This window comes from Herpailurus yagouaroundi, unplaced genomic scaffold, assembly GCF_014898765.1.
Source record: "Herpailurus yagouaroundi ecotype Mexico unplaced genomic scaffold, PumYag 28, whole genome shotgun sequence".
Lineage (NCBI taxonomy): Eukaryota > Metazoa > Chordata > Mammalia > Carnivora > Felidae > Herpailurus > Herpailurus yagouaroundi.
Window position 1 is genome coordinate 17,451,929 of NW_024412376.1, and position 13,370 is coordinate 17,465,298.

Sequence of the window (13,370 nt, forward strand, 5' to 3'; positions counted from 1 at the left end):
TTGCTAATTGACAGCCAAGTCCTGCCTTAAAAACCAAAGGAGTTGGAAAAAAAAATTGTATAGCACCCTAAAACGTTATCAAGGGACAACTTAATGAAAATATTTTAAAATACAAATTTAATTGCTCTTTATCAACTCAATTAAATGTGATTTTTAAATTTGCTTTTGAACTATTTTTTTCTGTCATTAAATGTTAACTTTATAATTCTTTGAACTTTCTTTTAAGCTTATTTATTTATTTTGCGTGCGAGAGAGAGAGCAGGGGAGGGGAGAAAGAGAGGGAGAGAGAGAATCCCAAGCAGGCTGCACATGTCAGTGCAGAGCCAATGTGGGGCTCGATCGCATGAACAGTGAGATCATGACCTGAGATGAAATCGAGATTCGGGTGCTTGACCTGAGCTGCCCAGGTGGCCCAGTTCTTTAAACCTTAAAGTCTCCCAAATAAATTCTCCTTTGTCATACTTGGACAGGATTTTGGCCAAATTACAAATGGGTCAGTTTCTGTAGAAAGGTTGCAACAATTGCCTCCCCATGAGTGTGGATTGTTATAACTTCGTCTTAACCCAGACAGCTCCCAAGCAAATGGGATTAAGATATATAATAAATGGATGTTAATGTGTGCGTGTGTGCGGGCGAGCGACTTGAGGTTCTTAAAAATTACACGTGTCCATTTGTTTATTGGGTAAGTGGTCCCTCCATCCGGGAGTTGTCTGGGTTAAGACAAGTCCCTTCACTTGAGCGTGTTGTGGCCCCAAACCATTTTTCAGACATAACTGGTTGTGATGGGTGCACACATAGCAAGCAAAGCCAAAAGCAATGCCCCTTCCAGCATGCTTTATCTTTAATCTTTGCTGGTGATCTCCAAATGCCTGAGCCAAATGTGCATACTTTAAAAAAAGTTTTATTTATTTTTGAGAGAGAGCATGAGAGCAGGGGAGGGGCACAGAGAGAGGGGGCAGAAGACCCAAAGCGGGCTCTGTGCTGAGGGCAGTGAACTCCCTGTGGAGTTCGAACTCATGAACCGTGAGATCATGACCTGAGCGGAAGTCTGAGGCTCAATCGACTGAGCCACCCAGGCGCCCCGCCAAACGTGCACGCTTGTGTCCAGGTAACAATTTAAATAAAAACAGTGTGTTAACCAGCCAACAGACTTTGAGTGAGAAACCTTAAGCCCAGCAGTTTGAGGATGCCTGCGGGGAACTGATTCTTACCTTTCTGTATCCCCAGAGCTGGTTCCCCTTCATGCCGTGACAGTCATAGAGAGTGACCGGGCTGTTGTGCGAGATTGCATCGAAGCAGAATTTTCGGGTGTGAAGTGGCTCCCCGGGTCGGATATCTTCTCTCCATCCCAAAGTAAAGAGCTAACAAAACAACCACAGCGGAAGAGCGACAGTGAGTTTAGTTCGGAGAGTCTGGAGAGCAAGGGAGGTCTTTTTTGCAACCTGGCACTTCTGCTTTGTGAGTTACCAGCAAAGAACTCCATCTAGCCTTACTAGAGGTGCTGAAAAAGGCATGAATCATAAAGCTCTGTAGCAGCAACGGTGGCGCCTTTGGCCTGGGCTGCCAAAAAGTACGAATGAGGATTTCCCAACGAGGAACCAGGAAAAATGACAGAGGCATGGCATGGGAAGAAAGAGAGAGTGAGAGCAGGAGACAGGGAGGGAGGGACAGAAGAAGAGGGAGGGGAGCGGCAGGGGGAAGATGGAAGGGGAGGGGTGGGAGGGGAAGACGCTCTTTACATTCTTCGTTTAGATAAAATGTTACTGGATCAAATGCTGCGCAGTTAGCCCAAATAAGCAGATTGACTGCAAAAAGACGGGAAGCCGAGCTGAGCTGGACTGATGCCAGCAGTTTGAAAAGTTTGATTTAAATGGAAGCTAAGCTTAATGAAGCAAAGAATAGGCAGATTAATTTTCTGGAGTTGGTAAGAGTAATTCAGCAGGGCAACGTAGAAAGTTTTGGACTGTAACGCATGGTAAGAGATCAAGTTTACACACACACGGATTCCTCCTCCCCAAGTGAAAACAGAAGCTTCACGAAAGGATTGTTGTCCTTACTGCATTTAATGGACTCTGATAGTTCCAACCAATCTTTTCCTATTTTAGTCTATTCTATCCTGTCCTTCCCATTGTATTATTTAAAAGAATGCTACTTGGGGTGCCTGGGTGGGTCAGTTGGTTGAGCGTCCCACTTTGGCTCAGGTCATGATCTCACGGTTTGTGAGTTCGAGCCCCGCGTTGGGCTCTGTGCTGACAGCTCAGAGTCTGGAGCCTGTTTCAGATTCTGTGTCTCCCTCTCTCTCTGCCCCTCCCAGCTCATGCTCTCTCTCTCTCTCTCTCTCTCTCTCTCAAAAGTAAATAAACATTAAAAAAAAAATGCTACTTAGGAGGCACTAAGCACTAAGTGAATTTTACAATATATTTAATTAAGAAAAAACACTTCTATAAGGGAAATGGTCAACCACTTAAGGAGTTCAGGAGGAGAAACCCTCAAGTAAGCAGGGAAATGGACTGGATGAGACCTACGCTTTCTTCCAATTCTAAGATTTCAATGAGGTTATATAATTCTTACAACAGGACTTAAGGTGGCCTTTGTGAAGCCAAGCTGTGAATGGCAAGATAAAGAACTGACAGAGGGGCCCTGCTGATACAACAGTGAGCACAATGCTGAACTGTGTGTAGATAATACACTTGGCACTGACCAGGCCCTCGGAATATTCCAGTTTTTAGGTCCTACCCGGGTAAGAAAATGTAGAGAATCTGGCAAAATACCAGGGATGGCTAACAAAAACAGTGAAGTGATAGGGAAACTGCAGAAGACTTGAAAAAAAAAAATGGGTTAAGAAAATCAGAAAGAAATGCTCTAAATCGAACATCTGAAAGTTGATTGCCTGCCTAACGGTGAGTGACTGTATTCTGTTTTCCTGGAAGACGGGACAAAAGAGAATGCTTTAAATAGAAGGACAAGGGTCTTAGGTTAGGCATTTGAAATAGGTTCATGAAGAGAAATTGTGCGGTCTCTTTTCCTACAGTCCTTGTGCCTTCTCTCATTGCTCAGGTCAATACATTGATGACTCGCCAATACATTGATAACTTATCATCTGTAATATGTCCCACTCTGTGTACAATTTCCCATCTGTACATCCCACGGACATCTCACATTCAAAATATCTTAAATTCAAGTTGGTTTTCTGTCGTCCTAAACCTGTTCCTACTCCTTTATTTTGTTTTAACTGGTAGTCATAGCACTCGCTTGCCAAGCTGGGAGTCTTTCATTTTTAGGTCCTTTGTCTCCCTTACCTTCACTGCTTAATCCATTAGCAAGTGTTACCATTCTTGTCTCCTGAATATTGCCGGAAGCAGTCCCTTCTTCTCTCTATCTCCACTATCTTTGCTCTCAATATTTCTTGTCTGGACTACTGAAATGACTTCCCAATTGGTTTCTGTCTCACCTTCCTTTTTTGGTTCCTTCGTAACTCTTTGACCATATTACCTCTCAACCTGAAATCTAACCACGTTTTCCCATAACCCTTAGAGAATATAGTTCAAACTCTTTAACGTATAAAGAAATTTCCACCATCCTGCCTTTGCCATTTTTTTTTTTCCCAGCTGCATTCCTTTCCCTTTAGTTCAGGTTCCAGCTACAACAACTCATTTGGAAGATTGCTAAGAGAGTAGATCTGAACGGTTCTCACCACCAGAAAAACAAATTCTGTAACTATGTATGGCGGTATGTGTTAACAAGACTTACTGTAGTGATCATCTCACAATACATACAAATATCAAATCTTTATGTTATACAACTGAAGTTAATATAAGTTGTATGACAATTATATCTCAATTCAAAAACATTAGTAGTTCTTGGCACTAATCAGGCTCTTTACTCCCTTCTGTGACTTTGTTCATGAGAGTCCCTCCGGTTGGAAGGCCAACATTCACCAGCCAACCTAGTTCATAGTCATCAGTTCTTTAAGATTAGTTCAGGTGCCCACCCAACCAAGAAGCCTTCCTCTTTGAACCCCCTGACTCCTTCTCATCCTTTACCTTATTTCGTCATGATTGCCCATTTATGTGTCTGTACCCTCACTAGACAGTGAGATCCTTAATGGTAGGATTGATCTTTTTTATCTTTGCATTTCTAGCATGCAGAACAATTCAGAACATATAATAAACGTCCAATAAAATTTCTATTGAATGAATGAAAACTTGCGTCCATTCTATTAACAGAAACTACACTGGGATAACTGACAAGATAAAGCAGTTGGTCTTGTTAGTTCTTTAAATAAATTTGGGCTATTTGTGTCTAATTAGAATAATATCAATAATAATATTATTTTTTGAACTTTCATCTTCGATGATTCTCGGCTTAGTTACCTATTCCTGAAACAGAAATTTCCTGTCCTACAAACTTCTCATTGGCACTGATTAGGTCTTAATTTCATTTAAATATCACACTTTCTTGGTACTATAAACAGTCAAACCCATGCTTTTTTCCATTTCCCTCTGTGCCTTTCCTTCTCTTTTTGGTTTCCATATACGTAGAAGGCCAGAGTTGAAAGGGGCTGTTATTATTACCTAGCACAGTTGGTCATTACACAGTTGAGGGGAAAAAAAAAAAAAAAAAAAATAATATTATAAAAATATAAAATTAAATATATATTAAATAATTTTGTGTTTTTTTTTTATTTTTCTTATTATTTTTATTAGCCGGATCTTATTCATCTATTGTCCGAATTATATCCCAGGGCTCCTTAGGTGACTTTTTTTCTTGTTTCTAAGTTTGTCATTACAGTGCGATAATCATTCTCAGATTTGTAGATTGATTGTTGGCTGGTAGTTTTCAGAGTATTTATGCTGTATCATCACCACCACCATCATCATCATCATCATCGTGAGTACGTGGTGATTGCTTTCCTGCGTCCCAAGTGACATATTTCCAGATTATATCAACTGCTTTATTCTTCTGCAACTCTCATTAGCTAAAAATTTTTCTCTCTTGTGTCTTTGAAATGCTTTCTCTTGTCATTTATCTTATCCTAATGGCCATGTCAAACCAATCAGGCATTGAGCCTTTCATTCATTAGGCACACTTCCTTGTGTGCGATTTTGTCAAACCAGGAGCAAGCAGACGTTATGAAAGTTATTTTCATTGTTTGCATTTTATGATGTTATTGTGGCATTTATAGTTTGTCTCTTACCTTTGGGCTGTTTCTTACTGATGGAAATATTTAGATTTCATTCAGGTTTCCTGTACAATAACTCTTGATTGTTTTCTTTTCTTTTCTTTTTCTAAGAACTCTTCTCTGTATTATTTATTTGATATTTGATTTAAATCTTTTTTTAAATATGAAATTTATTGTCAAATTGATTTCCATGCAACACCCAGTGCTCATCCCAAAAGGTGCCCTCCTCAATACCCCTCACCCACCCGTTGCTCCCTCCCCCCCCCCCCCAACCCTCAGTTTGTTCTCAGTTTTTAAGAGTCTCTTAAGGTTTGGCTCCCTCCCTCTCTAACCTCTTTTTTTTTTTTTCCCTTCCCCTCCCCCATGGGTTTCTGTTAAGTTCCTCAGGATCCACATACTCTTGATTGTTTTCAACCCCAAATCCCTCAATTTTACAGTCAGTTGATGTTCACCTCTCCACTTGTTTCTTTTAGGTGATACTTTTAAATATAGATCCAGAATGATACATAATGAATACGTCTTTGCTTTAATATCAATGCGGTGTATGTAATGTTGCCTGGGTTTGTGCTGTATCATATGAATAAGCTTCGCTAGACTTAGTCCTGCAAATACATTTATTACTTGATCTTGCTACCTGATTTAAGAAGATTGAAAACATTTTTCTCTCCGTGGGTAGTTATGTTTTATTTCCTTGTTATATGGTTGACAGAAATCCGAGATATTGCACATTCCTCCTTGCAGTTGGAGCCCACCTATGCCCCGTGCTGAGAGTGAGGCTCTGTGTCCCAGAATCTGTCCTTTACCACATGCACTGACTTGCTCCCATCTCCGTCCGTCCGCACATCTCCTCTCCAGGTCTTGCAGAAGGAATCTGCCTCTACAGCAGGAGGAAGGCCTGCTGTGCCGCCGTGCCTCCTCCCCAGCATGAGATCAGAGCCTGCTGCCTGTCCAAACTGTAGGCCACTGAGGGTTCTGGCTCCTCTCCCCTCCTCTCCCTTGGCCTCATTAATGGCATTTGGAGGATATTCTTTCCAGCCTTATTAGGTTCTATTTTTCTCTTTCTGTCTTGGTCCCTAAAGGAAACCGAAAGCCAGTGCACAATGCTGCAGTGATCTCAAACAGCTAAATAGATGGCCCTGGAAAAATGAATCGCAAGAATTGCTTCCTTCATAGAAGCCAAGTTAGTCATCACCGGTGTTCTGCAACAAAAGGCATTTTCTTATACAGGTGCTTCAATAGACTGTCCACTATCTCCCACGTAATTATTTTCTTTATTCATTTGTATTTTATTTTTGCCACTTGTTAAAAACAATCATTTCAACTCTAATAAATGCCCGTTTTGTGTTCTTTGAATGCTTTTGGATTAAAAGGATACCTACAATTTTCCTGCTCTGATATACTTCTTTTTTCACCCAAGAATTTTAATCTAAATGTAGGAGAACGAGTCTTAATTCATATAAGTCGTTGAGTAATACAATGAATAAGGCTCACAGGTAATTATCGGAAAAACAAAGCAGCTTGTAATGCTTTAATCACCAAGTCAATATATGGTGATACATATTTCAAATATCATTCCTGTTTTTTCTTTAAACCTCCTGTCAACTTTGTTTAATCTCCTTGTAGCTCTCTTTTCAGAAATCTGTAGGGAAGAAATCTTTTTAAAGAACTGTATCAAACTGGTCTTTTTGGGCCTCTTACATAGTCGTCTGCTTGTCTAGTGCTGCCCTCTGGTGGCTATTTCTTGTATTACGTGTCATAGATTTTTCCAGTTCAGCCCGGGGGGGGGGGGGCGGCGGGCGCCGGAGATAATAAACTAACCATTTTTAAAGCGTATGCCATGTAGTTGACTTTATTTATATTTATGTTTTAGCCGTCAAATAAAATCTGTGGTCCAGAGCCTATTTCCCTCTAGAACATGCCAGGGGACAGAAATATTAAACCTGATTCAGGCATTCAGGCAGGCGCACATACTTCTTATCAACCAGCTGGTGAGGTATGTTCCCTGGTTGGGCTGAACAGCTGTGGCAGAGAGGAAGTTAGCCTCACAGACCTAGATTTTCCCCATAACTTGCTTCTGTTTCTTCTTAAAATATCCTTTCGCACTCTACACGTGGGTCTTACTGATAGGTCTGTGAAGCCTTCTCTCTGACTCCCAGGCTGAGGTAGGAATTGCTTTGTAGAGGTGACAAGCCAGCACTATTCCTCACATCCCTGGGAGCATCGCTGTGGTGCTCATACAAAGAGGTGGAGGAAGGAGGAGGCAAGTCAAGAGTTTACTGACATTACATTCCTATTCGTAAATCCCGGAGCTGCAGAGCCTCTTTAAAACCCATCTGAGGGGCGCCTGGGTGGCGCAGTCGGTTAAGCGTCCGACTTCGGCCAGGTCACGATCTCGCGGTCCGTGAGTTCGAGCCCCGCGTCAGGCTCTGGGCTGATGGCTCGGAGCCTGGAGCCTGTTTCCGATTCTGTGTCTCCCTCTCTCTCTGCCCCTCCCCCGTTCATGCTCTGTCTCTCTCTGTCCCAAAAATAAATAAACGTTGGAAAAAAAAATTAAAAAAAAAATAAATAAAACCCATCTGATAAACGTCCATATCCTGGAGGATATACTTGAGTGAATGACAAATAGTATTTGGTGTTGGCAGCTGCCTTGGGCCTGAGAGAAATTTCTAATTTGGACTTAGTAGGAAGTGAGCTGGGGGAGGAGATGTCAGAAGGTGGAAGGGAAAGCGTATTTATTCTGCTCCTACCACACATGCAAGATGCTGTTATATCCTAGACGTGCTTTCTTCTCATTGGAACCCCATTTGTGAGGTGAACATTATTGTCCCTATTTACAGAGGAGGAACACCAGCTTCGAAAGACTTAACCATTTCACAAGGTCACACAGGTTAGAGTGGCTGAAATCTAGGTTGGCCTGACTGCGAGGCCCACGATCCTTCCGGAACACCGCAAGGTTGTGGGTCAGAGGGAAAGGCCCAGATCAGCGGCTAGAGGGGCAGCGGAGGTGGTTCGGGGGCTGACCGCCCTGGTTCCGGGCTGTGTTGTGTACATGCTGTGCGACCGCTTCCTTGAGTCATGCTGCTCTCCCCTGTAACGGGTAGGAAGGGACAGTGGGGTGGGGACAGGGAGGTGCCAATTCTTTAAGATCCTAGGCTGGGCACAGTGTGTCTTCACTGGTTGAATATACAAGATGGACACTTGAGGAATATGCTAAAGGAGAGGGCGAGAGCCTTACTGGAAACTGTTGGTCTACTGTTTTCGGTTTTTTAAGAGAGAAATTAGGGACCCTTCTGACAACCAAAGCACAGGTGGGTTATACTCTCCTGAATTGGGGATGTATCCTTTAGTAGAGGGAGAGAGAGGAGTAGGATGGGGAAGGGGCTTTAACTGTATCTACAAATTCGATTCTTTTAAAAAATTTGGCAGGAATGCCTGGGTGGCTCAGTCGGGTAAGAGTTAAGACTCCTGGGTTTGGCTTAGGTCATGATCTCACGGTTCCATGAATTTGAGCCTTGTGTTGAGCTCCACACTGACAGTTGGAACGTACTTGGGATTCTCCCTCTCCCTTTCTCTCTCTCTCCCCCTCCCATGCACACACACAGACACACACACACACACACACACTCTCTCTCTCTCTCTCTCTCTCTCTCAAAATAAATAAATAAACTTAAAAAAAGAAGGCGATAGCTGTAGATACTTGTTAAATCTGTGTAATGAGTGCGCCCAGATGTGCTATAATAGTTTATATTAGTTTTTCTATTAGTATATATCTATTTATATATAGTTTCCTATTTGACTTTTCATAATTAAAAATTAAAACAATAAAAAGGGGCAGACACAATTCTACCCACTCTCCTTTCTTTTTTTCAAGTGACACAGTGTGAGGAAACTCCCTCCTAAAGACCATCCGTTTTCCAAGTGGACGGGACTCACAACTCACTCAGTGAACAGAAGCGCACTGAAAGGCTTTTCAATCAAAGGCAATACCTAATCTTGCACCAGCCCACGAAGCCCGTGTGTGGAGATGTTACTGCTTCAAAGTTACCTTCATGTATAAGATTACAAACTGCTACAACAAGAGGGGTATGTAAAGTATTCTTTTCAACATACAGCCAGAGGGGAAAATAAGATTAGGCAAAGTCACGAAAGCTGACAAGATAACACAGAGTCTTTCAATAAAACCATGAAACTTAGTTGGAAGAGTTACATGACACCATAGAGGCTCTTCGTGGTTTGAAGACTCTCCTTCTGGGAAAGGAAATATAAGCCTGGGGTCACAGTCAACATTTCTAGCATCCTTTCTATTATTGAAAGCACATTTGTATACATGATCTCAATTGATTATCGCAGCTTCTCTGAGCAGCGAGAGAAACAAAGAAGTGGAGTCGTTCACGTAACTGCCTCGCTGGTTAGTGACAGAACTGGGCAGGTCCGCGTGTCCCGCCCAGAGGTCTGTTCTCACTGCATCCTTCCACGCCTGCCTCAGCCCCGCTTACACCTGTCACATACCTGTTCATGAGACCACGTCCTTTCAGAACCGTCCTTGACACAGATATCCAGCCTCAGCTCGGTGCCTGTGGCTCCGTGCTTGCTGTCCACGCAGAGATTTGCTGCCACGTTTCGAATCTGTGGAAAGAAGAAAGCATGAGCACGGGTTGGTTTTTATTGTATCCCTAGCTCCTGGCAATTCTGGTATCGATTCTGTAGCTGTTTTTTTGATGACTTGATTACCAAATGATGCTTTAAGTTTATATGGAATGTGGGGAGAGAAATCAGGTTTTAAATACAACATGGCCTAATGGGCATGTAAAAGAGCATGAAATGGGGGGCGCCTGGGTGGCTCACTCAGTCAAGCATCCGACTTCAGCTCAGGTCATGCATGATCTCACAGCTCGCGGTTCGTGAGTTCGAGCCCCGCGTCGGGCCCTGTGCTGACAGCTGGGAGCCCGGAGCCTGCTTCAGATTCTGTGTCTCCCCCTCTCTCTGCCTCTTCCCTGCTCATGCTCTGTCTCTCTCAAAAATAAACATTAAAAACAAAAACATGAGATGGTTCAAGGGCAAAACGGCAGCTGGCTGCAGCAAAGGGCTATGTAATAATGCAGCACAGGGAGCAGCTAAGTTCACGACTTTTATAAAATGGCTATTTTTTCTTCAGTGAGTTAAAAATTAAAAAAAAATACTTTATACATAGAGAGAATGCAAGTGTGGGGGAGGGGCAGAGAGGGAGAGAGAGAGAGAGAGAGAGAGAGAGAGACAGAGACAGAGAGAATCTTAAGCAGCTCTAAGCTCAGCGTGGAGCCCTAGGCAGGGCTTGATCCCACGACCCTGGGATCATGACCTGAGCTGAAATCAAGAGTTGGAGGCTCAACCGACTGAACCACCCAGGTGCCCCTCTTCAGACAGTTCCTAACTTGGAATTCATTGTCTTGTTGCCCCAAAGCATCTTCTACCATTTTCACCTTATCTGGGAGAAGAGATCAAATGTGAGGAAGGTGATGCGAGTACAGCGTGTGACCGAGATGAATGAATCCCTGAGCATCGCGTGGTTTTGTGCAGGATATGGTAACCATGTTCCAGTTCGCCTGGAGGGTCTGTGCACCTGTTGTCACGTGTGGCATTTCTCCTGGATGATAAGCTATGTGTCACCCTGGAGTGTTAGTGAAACAAGAAAGATGGTGCTATTGGTAGAACACTATTCGGGACGAAGGTTCTCTGTGTAAAGTCTGAACTTTGGAAAGTTGCAGAATCAGTGACAAAGGACACTGATAATTCCTTACAATTATTGGATTAATACCGGTAAAAGGACCACGTAGTTCAGGATGGGCAGAGAGTGGACTATGAGAAGTATCAACAGAAATAGCCGCAGAGAGAGTCTGGCCACGGAAACACGTCCCTTTGTCAAGTCTGGCTGTCTGACGGTTTCACCAATTATCCTGTTGACATCAGAACCACACCCTGTAGTACAGTTGGATATTGTTCGTGGCTAGTTGTTTAGGCATCAACGTTTAATAAGCTCAATTATCTCAATCCTTTTGATGCCTTTATATAGCCCTGGATTATAATAATCCCGTTAGGTACTGTTCAGAATGGAAACAAGAACAGGGTGTACTCAAGCGATAATTTTAGTCAAGACTCTTTGCCGAGAAGGAGTACGTAAGGTAGGGAGTCTCTCCGGGACAAAAGGATGGCTGAACCAGGCCTATTCCTACTGGGACAGGGGCAAAGGCAGAGAGAGGCTGTTATGAAGTATACTGAGTGTCACGAAAGGAACAGATGATGCCTGGGTGGCATTGTTGCGGACAGAACAATTTCTTATTTCACTTCCTGTAGGAGTAGAGGTTGGTATATAATGTCATTTGGGAGGGAATCAATGTGTGGTAGATATCAATTTCCTTATTCAGGGAATTTGGCAACAGCCCGGGTTCATCTTCCACTATTGGACCTCTCTGCTTTCAGGGTCACTGTCCCTAATGAGAGAGGAATGTGAGATAATGTAGGACACAGGGCACCGGTTCTTAACCTAGTCCGGTCTGCAGACTTGTCCGAGAATCCAAAGAAAGCTATGGACAATTTTACCAAAACAAACTACCAAACCTGTAAGTGGAGACATGCCAGCACTTCTGTGTTCATTTTCCTGGAACCTACAGACCCCACATTGGAACCCTGAGTTAGGGGAAATGCTTTCCACCCCCTCCTTGAAAACTACGTGTATCCTTCCTCTTTGTAAGGAAATCCTTAAAGACAGGGAATGAGCTTGGCTGCTGTCAAAGTGCACCTGAATCACTCTCACTTGGGCTAACTTTTCTCCACCTTCCGGAAACAAGTTCCAGGGAGGAATTTTACAAAGCCAAGCTTAACATCAGCCTTGTGTAAAATCAATTCCTTGGTGTGCGATAGAATTTCTTTGGTGAAATAGAAACACCTGAAGGTCAAGAGTTTGCTTTTGCTATCGCTTACTGGAGCTGATCTGAGTCCAGCGTGTCCATTGTCTAACGCTCTCTCTAACCCGAGGGCTGCCCGACAGGACTCTGGGCAAGACGCTTTTTCCATTGTTGGACCATTTAACTCACAGACACACTCTTAGAGATCCAGCATCGGTTCGTGCCAAAGACACCTTCGGGGCACTATTGTTCCCTCTGCTGGAGAACAGAAGCTCTGAGCCACATTTAGGAAAACAATAGCTGCTTATGGTTTATGGCCATTTGGCCACAGAGACAGTGTGCCCTTCTCTGTCAGCTGGCATGGCACTCATTCACTGAAGGGGCCCTGCTCTTGGCAGAAGGAGGACACAGGGCAGCAAAGAATATACACAAGCCAGGGACACCGAGTGGCGAATCTGCCAGATCTGCCCGTGGGTACACACCAAGGCCCATCAGAGAGCCTCCTTTTATTTCTAAGCGCTGTGCGCTGCAAGGACTCTGGCAGGGATGGAGGAGATCATTTTCTAAACTCTTGAATTTTCTAAATTCTCACTCAAATGGCATCTGTGTAGACAATGGGATAAACTGTTTTGGGAGCCAAGTTGCAAGGTGCACGGGCTTCCTTGTCTGCATCTGTGTAAATTCCAACACACAGCTGTGCCAGAGAAGAAATGGTAGGGAATACAGGGTGAGGTAGGCACCTGGGTGCAAGACTGGTATCAGGCCATCCTCACCGGCTTCTCTTTTCCTTTTCTTTTTATCTTCACCCCTTCAGCCCACGGCCATGCCCTCTCCTGTTGCTCACAAACACAACGCCCGTCAAAACCATACGGAGGGCAAACGGATGGTCGCCAGAGCGGGGAGGCCTGGGGGGAGGGGCAAAATGGGCGAAGGGGAGTAGGAGATCCTGGCTTCCCGTTTGGGAATGAAGAAATCATGGGAATAAGAGGCACAGCACAGGGGATATCGTCAACGATACTGTAAGAGCAATGTAACAGGACAGACCTATGCTTGTGGTGAGTCTAGGAACGTAGCAGAATTTGTGAACTTGTCCGATCCATAAGCTGTATACCCGAAACTAATGTAACATTGTCTGGCAACTATCCTCAAAAAAAAAAAGACTAAAAATAAACAGGTGAATAAAATTCCAATGGAACTAATTCTGTTTTCCTTATTCGAGTGAAGTTAAAAAATAAAGATAAGAAACTTTATACAAGGCTTGTGCTTTTTTCAATGCGGGCTCTGTATCTGGCTGAAAATGAGGCGGT

At 43.5% G+C, this 13,370-nt stretch overlaps 1 protein-coding gene across 4 annotated transcripts in view; it reads right to left on the minus strand.

Moving 5' to 3' along the window:
- GALNTL6 (polypeptide N-acetylgalactosaminyltransferase like 6) overlaps positions 1-13,370 on the minus strand; it is a 1,208,379-nt gene that overhangs the window by 18,261 nt on the left and 1,176,748 nt on the right. For all 4 annotated transcript variants that reach the window (XM_040470479.1, XM_040470472.1, XM_040470497.1 and 1 more), the window contains 2 exons: positions 9,692-9,808; positions 1,212-1,361 (listed from right to left, as the gene is read on the minus strand). In XM_040470479.1, the coding sequence (XP_040326413.1) occupies positions 1,212-1,361; positions 9,692-9,808 (267 nt within the window). The remainder of the gene's footprint in view (positions 1-1,211; positions 1,362-9,691; positions 9,809-13,370) is intronic.